This window comes from Phallusia mammillata, chromosome 2 (assembly GCF_965637545.1).
Source record: "Phallusia mammillata chromosome 2, kaPhaMamm4.hap1.1, whole genome shotgun sequence".
Lineage (NCBI taxonomy): Eukaryota > Metazoa > Chordata > Ascidiacea > Phlebobranchia > Ascidiidae > Phallusia > Phallusia mammillata.
In genome coordinates, this window is record NC_137253.1 from 22,402,544 (window position 1) to 22,422,449 (window position 19,906).

At 38.8% G+C, this 19,906-nt stretch overlaps 3 protein-coding genes across 3 annotated transcripts; all 3 read right to left on the minus strand.

Moving 5' to 3' along the window:
• Nucleotides 1–133: 133 nt before the first annotated feature.
• Nucleotides 134–4,936, minus strand: LOC145212337 (uncharacterized). The gene is made up of 7 exons (XM_080080433.1): nucleotides 3,173–4,936; nucleotides 2,757–3,054; nucleotides 2,384–2,576; nucleotides 2,223–2,305; nucleotides 1,976–2,116; nucleotides 1,663–1,804; nucleotides 134–1,357 (listed from the first exon to the last, which is right to left on the minus strand). Exons 1-7 carry the CDS (start codon nucleotides 4,001–4,003, stop codon nucleotides 1,096–1,098), a joined length of 1,950 nt encoding a protein of 649 aa, XP_079936559.1. The 5' UTR covers nucleotides 4,004–4,936; the 3' UTR covers nucleotides 134–1,095.
• Nucleotides 4,937–13,904: 8,968 nt separating this feature from the next.
• LOC145214993 (protein ARV1-like) lies at nucleotides 13,905–14,813 on the minus strand. The gene has a single exon (XM_080083647.1). It carries the CDS (start codon nucleotides 14,729–14,731, stop codon nucleotides 13,961–13,963), a length of 771 nt encoding a protein of 256 aa, XP_079939773.1. The 5' UTR covers nucleotides 14,732–14,813; the 3' UTR covers nucleotides 13,905–13,960.
• LOC145213169 (DNA mismatch repair protein Mlh3-like) lies at nucleotides 14,798–19,461 on the minus strand. The gene is made up of 8 exons (XM_080081400.1): nucleotides 19,257–19,461; nucleotides 18,602–19,028; nucleotides 18,390–18,540; nucleotides 18,226–18,326; nucleotides 17,999–18,164; nucleotides 17,723–17,920; nucleotides 16,787–16,919; nucleotides 14,798–16,129 (listed from the first exon to the last, which is right to left on the minus strand). The coding sequence occupies exons 1-8, from the start codon at nucleotides 19,459–19,461 to the stop codon at nucleotides 15,894–15,896; spliced, it is 1,617 nt and encodes a 538-aa protein (XP_079937526.1). The 3' UTR covers nucleotides 14,798–15,893.
• Nucleotides 19,462–19,906: the final 445 nt, after the last annotated feature.

Genomic DNA, 19,906 nt, shown 5'->3' on the forward strand with positions numbered 1-19,906 from the left:
ATGCGCTGATAGATACAATAGATTAAACCTATTTTCAAGCAATTTTAGGCCACGGGCTGATTTCTAAAATCTGGTTTACTTCACTATAGCACGATTCCCTTGGGTTGTAAATCTTAAAAAAATCAAACCTCTGTATATTGGCGAATTTTTATTATGTTCGATTGCGTAAACAAATTTCGACAAATAAATTGCATAGCAAGGTGACATAAGCGCCGCAGACAAACTATTCAATTTAAAATTATATCTCAACGACATATGGCACAGCGCACGGCACGTTAATACAGCAGTCACTGATCTGTGTCATCGAGGCAGCAAGTTGTTTTAGGCCTCGAATCGCGAAAAAATATCGACGTCGAAAGGCTGGTTTGACCGCAGCCTGCACATACGTGCTCTGCGAAAACGAATAAGGGCGTCGCAAACCTAAATGGAAACTCAACAAAGGCAAAAGAAAACACCGCGTGCAGGTTTAAAGTAGAACATGCGGGAAAGATGATAAACATCGGATGCTACTTTGATAAAGTGGGAATATCAAAGGTGTGCCCGTCCTATTATTTCCGCGGCGCCATCGGTGCTTCAGGAAAGTGATGACAGTGAAGTTTAAAGACACAGCTGTCATTGCATGTGTTGAAAAATTGCGACTAAGTTTGTACCTTGACGTAATGTTCGTGGAAATATTACACATGTGTATTACACAGGTGTGTAAAAACATGTAAAGCGAAAAACCAAATAAATAACACTGGGCGCGTACTTACTACAATTAGTGAAGGCACCTTGGAACATTCAAACGTTTTGCCGGGAATGAAAATGAAATAAATTATAAAACACACGCGAAATAAACTACGCATAATATTAGAATTAACTTGCAACTTATTAAAAACGATTTTGCTGACACATGATTGCATTAATAAAAAATATCTACGGGGAATGCAACTACAGTTTGGCGTACCCGTGATAGTCGATCTATTTTAAAATGCCTTGCACCATAAAACATAACTATTTGTGCGTAAACGGGAAAATTGGGATAAATTATTAATCAAAAAGGAGAGAAAATAAATTAGAACAAAAAAAGAACACCAAACAAAATAAGCGGGGAAATTAAACCCACGAATTGGAAGCGGCGACTCTCTCGTGACTGCCTCCGGTGGTGAAAACCTCATCACTGGTGGACAGGACATCGTCCTCCGTTTCTTCAACCAGTGTTGTCACAGTGCCACGTCGTTCTTCCATCGCCCTCTTGTGATCTTTTGTTCGCGAGGACTGATGCACTGAGAGCGGCTCGGCCATCACTTCGTGGAACCTCTTAAAGTTAACATCGTACCTTCCCTTGTCGAGACGTTTGGTTACCACCGGTGCGTATCTGCGTTAAATTGAACAGGATAGTTTAGAATTTTGTTAAACTTGTGACTTCTGAAAGCTCTTCACTACGACTGAACTGTGAAATGAAATCGGCGGCAGCGAAAATAAACAGGGACGTTTGATGACACGAAGTGATATCATTGAAATGCATTTACGGTGATCAAATCTACTTGCAACAGCAGTATCGTGTCATGACTTGCGCGTTCCAAATCCCCAAAAGCGCAGACAATAAGAGTCGTATATTTACTACACTGCAAATCGGATGCTCACTATTGCTTTCAAAGTCGAAACCAAATCCCAATTTACCTATGGCCGTAGAATATTTCTTTGCTGAGGTAAGATGTTTGCGCCTGCATGGTTAGTCCTGTGGATTCTAAGGTTCCCGTCAGTATAAAGACGATCTCAAAGTAGTTGTGGCTTGCGCGGTTGAATCTGTCCGCTCGAATACCTGCAAGGAGAAAGTCTCAGTCAAACTTTCGCTGTGCACTAACATGACTTTAATTGGTCATAACCGCGGGCTATTCGGAATGTAACTCATGGTTGATCTAAGGTGTCGAGTTTGTTTGGTTAACACAACAGCTATACAAACATCCATTTTGCAAGCATATGTTAGACTTACCATACAGTGGACTTGATTTGTCAATGACATGGCAGTACTCGACAGGGGCTGTCAGAAAAGCTGATGTCGAGTTTTTAAAATGAACGTTGTGATGTTCCAGCATTAAATCAATTCCAGTTTTCTTCTCTCTCGTTTCAGCAGCTGTTTAAACAAACGCTTTGTCAGTAAAATAACAATATGGTACGTTTGCACTTGAACAAATTAAAGGTTACTGGATATTAGAAGTGGCATGTTTATTTCAACTCACCTCGACAAGCTAACATTTTTGCTCGTACTGTCACCCCAACCAGCAAACTCTTTCTTAAGTTGGCAACACGAACAAGTAAACATCTACGCAGAAAAACACACATCCAGTTAACATCATATCGCTATGAATTAATTACCGCTAATTACTTCACTGCTGCTTACCGTTTTCCGTCCCGTTTGCATATTACAGCCTTGGAGGCAAATAACACAGTTTTTGAACGAGAGTCGGGTCGTGCCATCCGCGCGTAACATAGACCGATGATCCACGTGTCGAAAATGCCAGATATGATGCATTGGATGGTTAAGCAGGCAACAGCAACTGGACATTCCGGTGTGATACTCCGTAAACCGTAGCCTAAACGAAAAAATGTTGCAGCACAAAATACGGTCGCAAATTTTATTTAAAAAAAATAATTAAAAACCTTTTTAAACATGCGACGACTTGAAAAACTTGTCAAGCAGTTATTTACACGTTTAAGTTGGTAACTTTCCATTTTATTCACATAAAAACTAGAGTATGTTGTCCCGTACTCACCAATAGTTGTTTCGGATTCCATGGAAAACAGGAAAGCTGATACAAAATCATACACTTGATAAACGCATGGATCTCCCGTGGTGGCATTTGCTGATGCATTGATAGCTTCGCTTCCGTACATTTTTGCGTAATCGTTATTGGCGATTGCGAATATCCAGTAAAGGGCGCCGAATATAATCCAGTGGCCAAGGTAAACTACCAGAGTGATAAAGAGGATCCACGACCAACTGGAGTCAAGAAAAGTAGTAAAGATGTCGTTGAAGTATCGGCTGTACATGTCGATCTTTCCGTTCACGTCCTGAATAACGCTCTTTGTTACATGGGGAATGGTTCGTTGGATTAAATGTTTAAAGGATTACACTTTTCGAAAGTCACGCAGATATACAGCAAATCCGGAAAAGACCCAGGTTACATACCTTAATCTGTATGTTTGAAGATCCATCGGTGTCGATAAGGCGTTGGTTGTACTCGACCAGACAATTCGAGCAGTCGCAAGTGGAAGCAGCACGAACAGAGGATATCTGTAAGCTGTGGTGGTGTGGTCGACGACAATCGTTTAAGCTCGAATTCGAAACACGGTAATTTTTCCGCACCCGTCTCTGTGGTGATTGAATTCGGAAGTTTACAGAGCGCGGGGTGCCACTTTGAGAAAGTCGTGGCTTTTTCTTGTTGTTGTTATTGAAGCTGGTGTTGTAGACGGATGTTGTACTCTCCCGCAATGAGCGGATCATCTGGGTTGAGTCGTTTGAATCTTCCCCGTCAGTTTCGTCGTTGCTCGAGTCGCAAGGAGAGCTTGGTTCGCCACATTGCGATCCCGCGTACGAGCTTGCATCCGTGTTATCGTTTGCATCTGACGAGTCGCTCTTACGCTCCAGGTATACATCGGAGCTGGGCAGAAACACGTCGTTTCGAGAATCGGCGATGGTGGAGAGGTCGACGGCACGTCCACTGAGGGCCTTCATTTCGGTTTGGGACATTCTGAGGCGGCGGCGTTGCTGATGAAAAAAGATGCCGTTTCTGGCATAGTCCTCCAGAGAGCGGTTGTCTCGACGCAAGCAGTAAGCTGCGGATGTTGATACCGAACGGTAAAATCCCGGAGGTTTGAATGTGATGTGAGGACTGCGGTTTGCTTCGTCGTTATTGTTTTTGTCGATTCCGTTCGCGTAAGAACAGCTGTCGTCCGAGTCGCCGACGCTTGCAAGGTTGAGGTAGGAACTCTCGCTTTCCAGGCGATCTAAGTACGCCATCGTTAAAATAATTTGATTTTTAGGCCTGCTATAATCAGCATATGCTGTAAAAAATACGGTAACGTTTACAAGTCAGTATGACTGGTTATGGTAGTACTCCTAAAGACTGCTAGAATTAGAATGTTTACACGGTCCAAGATTTGAAAATCCGACAAAAATCAAAAATTATTTTAACCGAACTGCAAGAAAAGCTGTAATCGGATTTCACACCTGACGATAAATACCAAATTGCTTCGACATGTAGCCCCGGGCCTAAGAACTACCACCGAGCGCGCTAAATGTTCCCGCCATAAACATTCGACCATGATTCATTGGAAATGCCGTACAACGTGTTTCATTTAACAGGTCACTAGAAACCCCATAGGAAGGCGTCTGATACACCAATGACAAAAGGTGTTTGAATCCCCGTTTATAAAAGTTGTTTTATACTTCTCGCGCGACTACCTCCAGCGAATTATTACAATACTACATCATGCCGGTTTGAACAGATTTCGCATTAATTTCCAGATTACAACTAGTTCTGCTTTTCGGCCTACTGCGCCTGCATGTTGCGGTAAGTCAACCCTGGTCTATAAAACAATTGATTGGCTCGCTATAATACTGCATGCTTTTATCCTCATGCTACAAAAAACTATAACTTTGTTCCACTACATCGCCTTGTACACAGTAGCTGGGTAAATAAATCGGCCAAAACAACGCTTTTAGCATACAGCTGTACGCAGTTAATGAGCGATGGCTGCTTCCTCAACGCACGCATTTCCTGATTGTATTGGTGCTGTCGGCGCCTCTCGTAACACGATGACTGGCAACAGTAGCAGGGAGGGTATCAATGCCATTCTATTTAAGTTGAAGAAACGCATTACTTAACTGAAATGTAGCAATGTAAAATAGTATTCGAGCGTTCACCGCTGCAACACAATCGACAACGACACTTGCAGTATACCCGCGCAACTGCCACTTCCGCTCTTTAAGAGGAACCAACAGGGACCGAAAAAGTAAAAAAGTGCCAGAAGAAGAAACGGCCCGACCGTGTTTTTGCCGAGTTTGCCTCGTAGCCAGATTAGATGTAATCGCATTGCGCATAGCGTTGTGTGATCGCCGGCTATTACCTTTCAGAAAGTCACACTGGAGCTATTAATAGCAAACGAACAAGTACGCGTGGCGAAGGCTCACGATTCCGCAGCCAGGGGCAAAAATAGCTAATATACTTAACTCCTGTTTACATACAACAAGCGTCATGAAAGGTTCGAAGTTGCGTAAACGAAGTTCATTAACCGATTTGACGCAAAGCTTCAGGAAACGACCAAGGGGTTGACATATCGGATCAGTCTTAAAGGTTAACCACTTTCAAGTATATATATCACGCACATGAATGGTTTCTGTACAGCGTTCCAAATGGCACAGCAAAATATCGTGTGAATGTCTCTATTCGAGGAAATTATTTGTCACAAGGGCACGCAGGTAAAACCATAAAATCTTATTTTGGTCATGGGTTTATTGTGTGCATGCGAAACAGGGAAGGATTATATGCAGGGTTGCCGTCGACTTGAAACCAAAAATAAGGACAACCGAAAAAATCAAATTTTCATACGAAACAAAACAAGCGTTTGTGAACAAATCTTTGCATTTATACGAGCCATGACATATCATATGCAATATTTTGGTCAGAAACAATCTGTTCCAGCAACCCCTTGTTCGTAGAAAATGTTTCGTGCATCTCACAACATAGCTCAGGTCTAGGTTTACTTTTACTTGTAGCAGTGATTTGACTCATAATTGTTGAAAATAATACAAAATAAGGACTCAAGTAAAAAATAAGGACATTTCTTAGAAATAAGGACAATGAACTTTTCTAAGACATAGCTCTTCAAAATAAGGACAAATCTTAGAATTAAGGACGGTATGGCAACCCTTATATGTTATAAGTCTGTTCCGTTAATGCATAAAAAAGTTAATGGTAAATGGGAACGACTGATACGCCACACTAAAAATGCGTTTCATATGCACACCTTTTTGATTGAATATTAAATCCGGTTTGATGCAGTTAGAACCGGGGTAGTAAACTATTAATCATTTTTACGACGACATAAACCAAACATCTGAACAAGCAAATTGTTAGAGACCAAATCGGTTGTTTTATGCTTTGCTTGAATAAAGCTCATTAGTTTAATCAGGCCCAAGTCGTTAAGTGTTGTGCACCAGTGTTTTGCAGCTAACGAGTCTCCACCCAAAGTTGGACCCTTGCATTTTAGTTAAAAAATCGATTAAAAATCACTTTATATACCATTTTGCAATGACGAAAGTTCGCACAATCAACCTTTAAAAATAGTTGGCTAATTTTAAAGAAATGTTTGGAAATAATCGTTTCACACATTTGTACGTTTTGTAGTGAACTATTGAGATGTATGGAGTTTCTTTGACAAAAAATCGCATCTTGTCGCAATTGTCTTTGCACGCGAACTACATGCCGACCCACCACAAAGTCCTGCTCCGGTTGCCATTTCTGGTCACGACAGGGGCGTACGATCGCCAAGATGTTTAGTGGAAACAGTGGGAAGGAGATTAGATCTAAACACCCTTAACACAACTTTCCACTAAGGCAGGGGTTCCCAACCTGTGGTACGCGTACCACTAGTGGTACGCGAAGGTTTTTCAGTGGTACGCGAGAAGTTTCCGTTTTTTTCACAAAAACTAAATGCGCCAGGAAATGACTTTCGATGTGCTGTTAGCAAATTTACACCGCGCATCGACCAATAGGCGGACAGTAAACAAGCACAAAAATCTCGTTAAATTTAGGTGTGGTGCTTTAGTGTTTTTTTAGTAGGCCAATATTCTTCTTCTGAGTAAAATATATTTCGATCAGATTAGTTGTTCTGCAAGAAGTGGTACGCGTGGCAGAACAGAGCGTCCAAGTGGTACCAGATCGTTAAAACGTTGGGAACCCCTGCACTAAGGCCATAGGGCGTGTTTGTGCACAAGTTCTTCTTCAAGGCAAGCGGGGGTATTTACCAGCTGTTTGTACTGTAACACAGGCTTTGACGCAATATAAACCTCCGTAGCTTCTTTTCGTAAGCAGATGGACACAATGGTCCGATTAATGTAAAAAAATCATTTTACCGGCTTGGTGTTCATAACGTTTAAAGGAGCTTCTTTGTAGTGAAACTATGCGTGCATACAGTTTTTTTTAAGGTTTGGTTTGGGTGACCGCTAAGTAGTTTTAAGAGACCGCAAGTGTTTCATTTAAATACCAAAAAATAGCCATATTTGCTTAAACGAATTATTTATTAGGCTACTGGCAAATTTTGGGAAACCGCTGGAGAAATTTGGGGGACCGTTTCGGTACACCTTAAAAAAAAACACTGCGTGCATATATGGTCACTACAGGTTGAAAGTAAAACAAATATTGAACAACTGCAATCTCACAATACAGGGCATACAGTGGACAAGTAGTTTTCTTTGTGTGCAAACTCTAGGCCCAAGATCGTCATTATTAATACAAATCCAAAACAGGTTTTTCTTGTTTTTTTGCATTTTTCACCCGTTCCATTAAAAAATACATTTTAAACATCTGTTGTTCGTATCAACACGCAGCGCAGCGACCGAAAACTTTGCGGTCCGCCAGGCATATTATCTGCATGTATGGTCTTAGCTATACACCTCAGTGAAGCTTTCGGTTTAATTTGGGTTCTGCTTTTTGAAAAATTAACCACATCGATACGCCCCTTGACGTTTTATGGGCCGCGCGCTTTCGCTATATTGCTTGGTCTGTTTATGCTTAGGTAAATCTGGGCATGGTGATCTTGATTCCCCAGAACAGTTTGATTATTTATTCACTCTTGAAGATAGAAGGGGTTTTTCTCGGGTATGAGTCGTATTAACATGGTGTTTATTTTTTGAAAGAGTTTTTGAGTGTTTGGTTGAGTTGAAATCTTATGCGAAGCAAAACCGCTTCGTGGAAAGACCTATCAACGTGTGTGTATGTCGCGACGCGGTTCTGCGACGAACGGATGTCCTTTCTTCCAAACAAAGTTATCTACAAACCTTAACCCGCGTTATATTTCAACGTTAATCCCTACGGACTGCGTATTGCGTGGCAACGAAGTACAAATAACCCTGTTAAAGCCGGATTTGCTTAAATCCGTTTAAAGCCTGACGTCATTCGTGTAACGTTCATACCTGGCCAATTACGCAAATAAATCGTTTTGTGCACCGTCACCTAATCAAAAAATATATGCTCATTGACGTCGTAGTATAGACGACGAACAAAGAAACGCTGTATGTTAAGTGTGACTTAGTAAAGTGAGTCAAGTTTATTAGGAAGTCAACTTTATTGATCCCTGATAAACACCGAGCGCTCATTTCTTACACTCACGTACACGGAAAAAAGCCTTTGAGAAGCACATATGTGTCACACTCTCTCTTTGTCTCAATCCAATTTAATCTTTAAAGTTTTTTCTACTGAAATATTATTTATTAAATGCTCAAACCGTAATTAAAATATAACTTTTAAGGAAGTTGGGTTGCTCGTGGTAATTTTATGATTAAACACTTGTGGAAAATTCATGCATTGTTACTTACCAGCGATTTGAATAAAATTCTGAACGATTCACTTCTGTTTACATCCAAAGCCTGAATTTATATTTCTGACTTGATTTGGCAGAATATTCAGTTTAATCATAAATAGTTTAAACCTTGCAGTGAAGATTGCAAAAAACAAAAACATGTTGAAACAGAAGGTAAACACCAATGCTTAAATCTGGGATGCTACAGTAACTGAACTCTACTGCTTTTCGTTTGACAACATCGTGTGTCTATACTAGAGCTAATTGACCGTATCAACACGCAGTTGTTGCAGAACAAAGGAAGCTAAGCTTCATACGTCACGACAGCAAGTTCGGCCAATGTCCAGTCGTGAAGTATTTAGTCAGTCCATTTGACAAGTCAAAAACATATCAATGACTTTTACAAGTTTTCATTAAAGTTATTGTTACTGCAAATGTTACAAGTCGCAAACCAGACAGTTTCTATTTCATACGTCAGCAGCTATCACGCTGACAAGCCTGACATGATGTCTCCTAAAAACGCTTTCAGTCAAATTTTAATGACTTAATTACTATTCGAAGAAAAATGGTTCCAGGAAATTTATAGAGAAGAATGATAAACACCACACGAATCAGAACGAAACGACCTACAAACTTTTTTTCAGAGTGATGTTTTTGTCCACAAAGGCGCTCCGCTGGTCAATGATTGATTACTGCGTTAAGCTATTATTTGCAGAGAAATATGTTTGTTCGATTTTCTGATTGGCAGGGTTGTAAAAAAAAGTCTTCAAACTCACAAAGACCGTACGTGGTATCCACATTTACAAGCTCATAACTGCAACACTATGTGTATAATTTATTGCCCATGTAAGGCCTGCGGCTAAGTTGCTTAAATATTTTAGCCCGTTGACAACCTGTTACGAAGATTGGGCAAAATCACAGCCTGCTGTAACGTACAATTCCTCTTGGGGTAGTATATTGTACCCTCAGGAGATCAACATACACCTATAATCACGTTTCTGGAATTCGGAAACGCCTACTGTTACATGTAAGACTCGGTACGGAGCGCTCACCGCAGAGCTATTACCCTCATCGCATCAATGTATTACAATCTCTTTGCGGATCAAAATTCACAAAGTTGTGTCAAGTATAAACAACGAACGACCGTTTCTGACTTATGTGAACTTCTCGTCTTGCAAAACAAGACATGTGATATGGTCTCTGCCAAATCGGAGAGATTGGGATCTTAAACATTGTGCCACAAACACCCGAAAAGCATTATGCGACTATAAAGATTACGTCAAGTTTATTGACTGATGATCCGAAGACAAGGTTTTACCCAACATTTTGCACACTCTTTTCAGATTAATATGCTTTTTTCAATTGAATGAATATTGGAAACATATATAGCCCTTATCCAGCAGTGTTCAATATAGTTTGTAAAAACATCCACTTACCTTAATTACTTGGGCAGATGAACAGGCTTTAAACTGGCAGTGGTGTGTTATGACGGCAGAATATATTTACTAAAATTTGTTTCTGTAAAAAAGTTTTGCAATAAGTAAATGCAACGAAACGACGTTGAAAATTATTAAACTAATATACTACAGTTGGAACAACATGGAACAAACCGAGCATATCCACGATAGTAAGAGCCCTTACAGCTACTTCAGTAAGGTTAGCACTTTGCTAACACTGGTGCACTAAACACGTGACAGCTAATAGGTCAAAATAGCGGTCAACAAAGAATGTAAATTTTTCTCACGACTTTTATCTCTGTTTGATTAACATTTTACGTCAAAAATCTACAAACGTACTTCTGCGATGTAAATTCAAGGCAGTTTCGCACAACAAACAACTAAGTATTAAAACAATAAACTCTCTTTTGCGTTTAATAAGTCTGCAATTTTTCTCTCTTTTATCGCATCTCGTAACAAACTAGTTATCATTTCAATTGAATTAAAACAGGCAATGGTATCAATTGCATGCTAGTCGCTTTGGTTTGTGAATGTGGTGATGAACGTTGTAATTCAAAAACCACAAGAAAGCAATTTTTCTTCTTTGGCCAAATTCGTATCAAGCGTAATATCGAGTGCTTTCCTCGCCACTTGAACTTTTATTTCGTAATTTTGTGCCTCGGATTTCGCTGTTGGTGGTTTCTTAGCGACAGGCTGGTTTGGTCCCTCACGGTAACGACGACTTAAAACGTATCCAAGTAGAACTGTACAACCACACCACTAAAGGCAGACCGCTCACTGTACTGTTTTCACTGACAACTTGCAACTAGTTTGACGGGGACAGTTCTTCATACTTTAGCGTCCTGGTGGTTGTTTTAAAAAGGCGATGTAGGCCATTAGTCCAGACCCGTTTTGAAAGTTACATTAACTCTCATTATTACGAAGTTTTTTTGTATTTGTAGGAATTTCCCACGACTCATCATCAGTTATTTGCCACGCTTCTCATCACCTATACGCATGCCTTATTTTAATATGCCCGTTTTGAAAAGATGAACTGACCGCATTAAACCACGATGGCTGTATACCGACTTCCTTTTCAAATTGTGTTTGGTTGTGTTGAGGCAAATTCACTGCGCAGCACATAGCGTTTGCTCTTGTTTAATGTAATGGTTGAAACGCTAAACCTCTGTCATGAACAGTACGGCATTGGATTTACATTTCCATTTCTTAGAGCTTGTGACTAAGAGTGACTTACTGAATGACAGTTTTTACACACTCCGTATGTCTTTTCCATGAAGTCAATTCTTCACGTTAATGTCGAAAATAAAATTCAGCGGAAAAAATCGATTAGTCCATTTTCACATGATAGTTAAAACTGGTTGCCTCTAAAATTAGGAACAATTTTTTTTGTTTTGTTAAATTTATACCCATAATCGTTTCGGCGGCAAAAAATAGTTTCGGCGGCACGGCAGTAAGAAGAAGGTTTACGATATTTCATTTGCGAGTGTTAAGTGGTTTTCAAATTCTTAACAATGCATAATTAAGTCAATTCCGGAAATGTTAGGATTTTAAGCCACAGAAATACTGACAATTTTTTGAAAACGTAAAACTTGTTTTCTTGGAAGAGCGGGTTGTTGGGCGCACAACGCAGTCGATGTTTCACAGCAAAGTTTCCCTTGAGGTGTATGCATATTTGTGTGAAGATGACATTTTGCTTACACTCCGAGCAAAATCCGGTGTAAAATTAACCTCTTGGCAATGCCATGATGCATCGGATTAGTTGCATTGGCCTCCCGCTCAACCGTTCAATACATTGAAAACGTGCGCTCGCACGAAAGGGCAGGTTTTGCGTTAAACTTGCAGTGTTGTAATGATAAACAAGCTTTCGACCTTCATTAACTGCAATATAGACTGGCTGTGAAAGTTTTTGGTTCTGTTTTTTGCCCAATGTTTATTTCGAGTGGGCGAGGATTATGTAGGCATATACTGGTACACACGGACCGGATTTACGACAACTCGTATGCGTCACCCCGTGCACGAATTATAAACCACTTTAACAAGAGAAAACGGAATTCCGAGGGAAAAAACGATGAAAAATTGTTCATATATGGCTAAGTCGATGAATAAATTACTTTCTTATGTAACTAGTACGCTTGACTTCGCAAAAGAACTTCGCAAAGAAAAATACTTCTGCGTTGAAATACTGGCGCAACTGAACCTTTTTCTTGGCCTGACCTACTGGCCGGTGCTCTTAAACAAAAGTGCGTATTAAAAAAAGGACTTTTCTGTCTGCTTCAGTAACTTCTGTAAAAGTAAATATTTGAAGGTAAACGTTTGACTGCTAGCGCTTTGGTCAATTTGTCATATTTGTCAGGTAAGCACTTTGCCACTGACACATGCATTTAAAACATAATTTGGCAGTCTTGTCTTTTTGATCCATGCCATTGGACCCTTCTGTAGTTGCACTTGAGTAAAAATGTCGATATCTGTATTGTTTCACATTTTATTTAACTTTGTAACACGTGGCCAACAACTCCACAACTTACTTCATTGGAAGTAGCCTACGCGTAAATTAAAGCGGCATTTGTAGTTTTTAAAACATCGGAATTCTGTTCAGCAGTCTCTAATCGGTGTTGATCAGTGGTGGGATTCAAATTTTTTGTCAGCCGGTTCTATCACAAAAGTCATTTTTTCAGTCGGTTTTGTTACAAAAAGTCCATTGACAGTAACCAGTAATGCTAACCGGTTCGCTGATCTCGTAAAATTTCGTGAGACGTTTCTATAGAACCGTTGCGAATCGGCTGAGTCCCACCACTGGTGTTGATGTACCTGGCCGGAGCACGTAGACTTAGTATGCCGGGTTAGAGTATCTAATACATTGACTGACATACCTGTAAACCACTACCCTTTTTCTATGTCAACCATGTTAACACAATCACTTACATGACATTCCTTGAAGAAAAAATGGATGGAATGATATTGCAAAAAACGTTTGTACTGTCGACCGTTCACCTGTAGGTCAAAGTGCCACGAGTTTGCGAAAACAAGTAAAGTTAAATCATTAACTAATTAACTTGCGTCAGTTCGATACTGATCGAAGATATAGTGGGTAAAAACATCACGCCCTTACGTTTACGGAGGGGGTGTTGCGCTCTATTTGTACTTAACGCGATGTTTAGTGTAAACAGTGTTTTTCCTTTGTGGAAAATTCACAAACAATTCGTCTTGTGAAATCCGCACCGCGGAAAATTTTTGAAACGTTTCCTTATTCTGTGGTTTCGACTAGTCTGGCCTACCAAGATATGGGTTTTGGCTACTGAACAAAAATGCTACACTACCTTGAATATTGGATTCAAGTGACTATTATTAGCTGAAAATTTTACAGCTGCTACACTTACATCTTACAGTAACATTCTGATTGAAATCTATAGTGACGTCAACCCAAAACAGTTCTATTTGTGTGAAATTGGCATTTCCAAAAGTGGCACGAACGTCACCACAGCCTCACTAAAAAAGGATATCCTGGCATTTCAACAACTGTACTGTGGTTATGTTTTTATCGCTTTGCCTGTACCAGGAACATGAATTTACCTGTGGGTTTGGGTTCTGTGAAATGAATACCGACAAGTTCTCTAGACGCATATAAAACATAATGACAACCTGATGTGTGTGTTGCGTGTCGCACATGTCTGTAACGCATCTGGTAAATTTGTATGACCTAATATACTGTGCTGTGATGCTGGCGTTGGCCTTAAAGTGGGGTTTTTCCTTGTCTTATGGAGGAAATGAGCTTCGTTAAATTTGTCTCGTGATTAAACTCACGATTTTATAGCAATATGTGCTGGTTATAATTTTATTTGAAAAAACTCCAACCCTAAACTCTTTACAACATGCAGACAAACAACTGATCTAAAAGTTTATTGTTTAGAAAAAAAATCATATCAAATCAATCTATAGTTTCAGGTCAATCCTAATGAATTTATCCAACTGATTATTGGCATAGAACATGAACTACTTGTGAAGTGACCTAATAAAACAATACACAAGGCAACAAAACTTTGACAGTGAGTAAGAGTGCTTAATGCAACAGCACTACAAACAAAAATGTAATACAGAATTATTTGCAAATATATGGCACTTTCATTTTGTGTCCAAACTATAGCCGGAATAAATAGCAGCTTTCCACAATTGGCAAGCAGTAAACACCTACAAATTGAGTTGCTGTTCACACATTTTTTTGCAAACTGACTACCAAAAAGTTTCATCAAAATGTAGTAAAAAATCACTGTGGATGCAAGGAACATGGCTAATTGTATGGCAGATACCAATGTCATGACATATAACTCCACTTGTTTCGCAGCTTGAAATACTGCATCCTGTTTTATATCAAAATTGTCATTTTTTACAGGAGACACCATCCATTTCATGTAACCATCACAAAATAAACACACAGCAGCTAGTTTTAAATGCAGGTACCCCATGTTCTGATTAAAAAGAGTGTGTCGCCACACTGATTTGCTTAAAAGCATAAGGTCAAGCAAAACAAGAGTTACATCATATTCAATGTATTTGTCAACTGGTTGTTTACATTTCTTGCAGTGTTCAATTTTTAGGTTGGTGCTGTTGGGGAACAGTGAGTACAACTTTGAGCATGGTGTTTCACATTCTATGCAAACTAATCCAGCTTTTTTTGTCTCTGTGTTGGTTTGGTAATCAATGTCTTCATTCATTTTATCTTCCAACACAGAAAATTGTTTATCGATATTTATGTATCTTAATCCATTGATAAAACTATGCTGTAAATGGATTGGTGGTTAATGTTTTTAACGATTTTTCTACACTGTTATGTATAAAACCAAAATACATGTGTTTAAAAAATGAACACAAATATAGCTAATGCAAGTACAAACAAACAAGACACATACATATTTTAAATCATGCAAAGGTTAAGTTGGGACCAATGGGTGTTTGAGGCGAGCCTATGTAGGGAACTCATAGCATGGTAAGATTCAATGCAGCAACAACTCTATGCAATATTCAAAAAATAAATTGTTTCACCCAAACCGTCCAAACATTTTAATTTATGTATGGTGGTCGAAATAAGTATTTTTAAATTCACTACATATGCACTACAGACATAACTGGAGTTGAGGAAGTGTCTATTCTAGAGACAAAATAAAGGAGATGAAAAAAGTCAACACAAAACATGCTTAGCAAAATTTTCTTTGGTGTTTTAAAGACTCCATAAATAACTATATTCATTAAACTTCAAAAAAAGCAATGTTTGCCTGTTATGTATTGCCAAGTTACAGCTTGTTTGTGCCAAGGACAGGTTACAATTAGAGATGTACCGAATAATCGGTTTGCCGAATTTATTCGGCCGAATCGGCCACTTTTGCAAAGATTCGGTTTCGGCCGAATAATTTGTTGCGATTCGGCCGAAACCGAATCTTTTACGAACACACATTTAAAGCGTTAAGCGTGTCTCTTCTCCTTTGTACCAACGAAAATCCCGTAAATAATTGTATTTTTTGACACATTATCGTTTTTCCCACTGCAGACAACTAATCAGTAATTCATTGTCGGGCTGCAAATTATGCTTAAGGCTATGTTAAACCCCACAGAACCAAAATGAGGACAAAACACAACCATTCTGCACTAATTGCCTGATAGATAAACTTATGTTTTTATGTCAAAAGCGTAGCCTACCACTTCGCGTGACGTCATAAATGATTCGGTTGATTCGGCCGAATTTATTCGGCAAAACCGCCGAATATTCGGTTTCGGCCGAATCGAAATTTAGCCGATTCGGTACATCACTAGTTACAATTAGGAAACAAAACCGTTTGAAAATTTATCCTGAGAACAGTTGGTTAGGGAATTCCCCCAATTTTACACATCGTTAGAGTGATTAGTGACGCATAAAGTTTTCGTTATTTCTTTACTGAGTTTACTAAAAGTAAGTTTCTTGTTTTCTAAATCTGGCATTTGAGCAAGATCTATCATAGGATAGACACTTGGACGTCCGTGAGCGCACTGAAACGGAAGTTTACAGTTTGAAAGTTCTTTCATCAGTCTTACACATCGATCATGGGTAAGCACGTCTCCGAACTTAATGGCTCCTGAAAGAAGGTTTCAAAAAGTTAATGACGATTGTAAACTTGTACAATGCAAACTCGCTACATACCGTGACATGCTTTTGAACACAAGATGTCAAACAAAACCGATGATAAGGTGACACCCAAAGTGCCAGAAGAAGAAAGCAGCTAAACCCACCAAATGACATTAGTTTTGTTTATTGAATGTTCTACAGCAGTTTACCGATTTTAGGAAAAATTAGCAATACACACTTTTTGCTGTAAAATTATTCAAAATTCTTGCCTTGCAACAGTCCGAGAGGCATCTTCTCAAATCTTGCAGGAAACTTGATTCGTCACAATTTAAAACTGAAGGATATGTGTTGATAACCACTTCATCTTTAAACACACCAATAAACAATGGTTAAAAACGTAACGAAACTGTACATTGTCATATTTGGCAATATTAAATACCCTTTAAAACAGAAAGTCGAAACCCAGCGTTTTGCAGTTTTTCGCTGTGTATTTGCAACGTCCGTATCTCGTTTCTATTAGCTTTCATTCTGATTCCCTCCTGTGAGCTTGTAGTACGCATAACTTTACTGCCACCTTCCGTTTTAAATGAGTCTTTGATGTGGGAAACGTTTAAGAAAACGAACAGCATTAAAATTAGTTAGGTAAGTATTGAATTTACCCAAAATAGCTAACCACTGGTCCAGCGCTCAAGTCGAACTCTTTCGTGAACGGCGTGTTGATCAAACATTAAAAGTGTTCCGCGCCTGCTTAAGTTTTCACATTCCACCATACATGCAATATACTTGCTGTCTACTTGCCCAATCACCTAATTTTCATTAACAGTTACAGTCACTTTAAGTTCAAACATGAACTTAATATTTACATGACATTTAATGTTAAAGTTTTAAGAACGGTTTGTTTCAGTTGCAGGAGAGGGTATCGGTGTTTCGATCCACTACAACAATTTACAAACGTATTCAAATAATATTGTCGTTGATTGTTGCGTTTACTAAAACATACTTGAACGTATTTCAACATATCTTTGGTCAGTTTTAAACCAATCCCACTTGTGTGTTTGAGGACAGAAAGATCTAACACATCAGCCTAAAAAACAAGCGAATCTCGTTGTAAAAATGAATTTGCAAGTTTAAATAATGCTCTCTACCTGTCGATTGGGTTGAAAAGTGTCAACCACAATCCTTGATGCCATGGATGACACAACACTTTCGCACCTGTAAATTATAAGCTTTAGGCATTTTTAAACCAGCATATGCAGACCCTGTTAAAATCCTACAAGGCATTCCCTTCTTCAGCAATGTTGCATTTAGGCATCGGATGCACAAAATCTGGCACACAGACTCGGGTCAATGTGCGTCGCTGTTTTTCTAGAAAATTACACTTGCCTTTAAAAATTTTAAAATTATGTGATTTCGATTGTTGGTGTTACCTTTTACGGTCAGTTGTATTCCCGCATCTTTCGTTGCGACTGGCCGCAAAAAAGAAATATGCCCGGTTTTGACATTAATATAAATATTCTTTGCAAACCGTGATTCAAAATGTTCGATCCAGTCATCGGGAAGTTGGCCCAATCCTGCGATTTTCTACAACTATAACCCAAATGAATGTTACGCATTCAAATAGTTTACCTGTTTCTTCCTCAGGCTTATCCGTTTGCCTACGCTTAGGACTTATGGGACATGTTTGCTGCGTTTTACTGCTGCAGTTAGGGAGTAAAGACACAGCTTTTTTCCCAGCTAAGCACATCATGTCGACAACATTGTCAATCTCATTTGCATAGTCAGTCGTGTCTGATAACACACTTTTTTCCTTAATTAAATCAGCAAGCACATTAAAACATTTGTTGAAACACTATTTGCGGAGATTGTTTGTACTCTCGTGTCTTACCTTCAAAACGCAATTGTCGGTAAGAAGCGCTGGTGATGACACACTGAATTTTAACTTTTTGTGCAATTTTTCAACAGAATTCAAAATCACGTCCCATTCCGTAAACTCAATCGTGGCTTTTAATGGTTCCATCGATATATCATACCAATTTGGTGGACACCTGAAAAATACTATAATATCATAGTCCGCAAGTCGTTTCGTTTATAATAATTTAACGTGGTGCTCACTGCACTAAAACAATAAAAACTGGGTAAATTGTTGTGTGACAGTTGGCTTGATGATTTTGAGAATTTTTCGTCATTGATTGCAGTGCCTTATGAATCCTCGTCTGGAATATAATCAGAGTAAACGACAGAACAGCACAAATCTTGAAGACGTAAAATCAACTCACCTTTACCACATGTAGTTTATTGACATAAACAAGCTGAAGCTGTAACGAAGTGCTGGGGACCGATCCAAAATATCCAGTCATTGAAAGGTTACCATTGGAAAATGTTACTTGTTTTAATTCAGGGTAGCATTGGCCGTATATTTTTCGAAGCCTGCTGACAAAAAGCAAAAAAATTAAAACATATAGGTATGACACGTTTAAGCGGCATATACCTCAAATTGAAATCTTGGCATTTTTTGGCTTGAAATGCAAGACCTTCAGTTGCGTCTGTCAGTGAAATTGAAACGTTACAATGACAAAGTGCAATGACAGACAAGGTTTCCTGTAGACTACTTAAAACGCTTGTATGGCTAATTGAACGATAGTATTTGTAGCATTCAGAAAATAGACCGATTACAATAACTGTAGACCAGTGGCTAAAATGTGCAGATACATTATCCACACTTATAATATCTTTCTGTGTCCCACCGCGTGAAATAGTTTTACTGCAACTTTGATACTGCTCTTTGCATTTAGTTGATATTTTGAGCGCACGGGACATTTCGGCGATACTGCTCAGCGCTTCGCCCCGAAAGCCGAAACTTTGTCCTTTGTTTACATCCTCCAAGTTTCTGCATTTGCTAGTGTTGTAGCGAAAACCTGCAAAGCCAAGAAATATTACTAACCTAATCATAAACATAACTGCCAGAGACTGCACATATTAAGCGTATAGTTGTGTAGATATTTCAACAATCGCTGTTGTCATTATTAGCGGACGTTGTAAATTAAGCTTGAACAAGGTTTATGTAAACCATTTAGAATCTATAGTATAATCTGATAAATATATATTTTTTTACACGATACAAACTACAACAGGTTTTTCAGTACCTACTGCATCCAAGTTTTTATAACTGAAACCATGTCCATTATCTGTAACTCGAATGTTGTAATTTGTCAAATCAGTTTTAATTTCAATTGATGTAGCCTGCGCGTCAAGACTGTTTTTGAGCAACTCTTCCACACACTGAGTCAAACTCGTGATAATAAATCCACTTCTCAGTTTGTTTCTTGAATCTTCAGAGTGTCTCTTCATGTTGTTGACAGAAGTTAATTTCATTTTACAAAAAAAACTCAGCAAATTTACAGAAGCAGTTTCGGCGTGAACTGTCCTATCATCCATTTATGAAACGTTGCGAATCCGTAGCAGCAGAAGACAGTAGCAAAGGACTTTTTACAAATTTGTCGTTTACATTTTTTATTAAATGCCGTCGTGGTTAATAGTCATTTTTAAAAAAGACCTAAAGACACATTTGCAGGCAATTTTTTTAATTACGAAAGGGATATTTTAATTTTTATGTTAGTTTTTACCACTGATCTCTATAAACATAGAGATCAGTGGTTTTTACAAATTCGCGGTTGGAAACTGGTTCCGCCTGACCGACTTTAAAACTGTGGGAACCGTTCAATGTTCAAACACTTTACAAGATGTATGTTTACGCCGTTTGTATTGTTTAAAAGAAATTGTGTTGGTGCAGATT

Coding starts and splice junctions, on each gene's coding strand:
- LOC145212337 (XM_080080433.1), bottom strand. CDS start 4,003: ATGGCGTACTTAGATCGCCTGGAAAGCGAGAGTTCCTACCTCAACCTT. Junction 2,117..2,222: donor AAAAATGTTAGCTTGTCGAG/GTGAGTTGAAAT, acceptor TTGTTTAAACAG/CTGCTGAAACGAGAGAGAAG. Junction 1,805..1,975: donor CAAATCAAGTCCACTGTATG/GTAAGTCTAACA, acceptor TTCTCCTTGCAG/GTATTCGAGCGGACAGATTC.
- LOC145214993 (XM_080083647.1), bottom strand. CDS start 14,731: ATGAATGAAGACATTGATTACCAAACCAACACAGAGACAAAAAAAGCT.
- LOC145213169 (XM_080081400.1), bottom strand. CDS start 19,461: ATGAAGAGACACTCTGAAGATTCAAGAAACAAACTGAGAAGTGGATTT. Junction 19,029..19,256: donor TAAAAACTTGGATGCAGTAG/GTACTGAAAAAC, acceptor TTGGCTTTGCAG/GTTTTCGCTACAACACTAGC. Junction 18,165..18,225: donor GTTTTTATTGTTTTAGTGCA/GTGAGCACCACG, acceptor TATTATAGTATT/TTTCAGGTGTCCACCAAATT.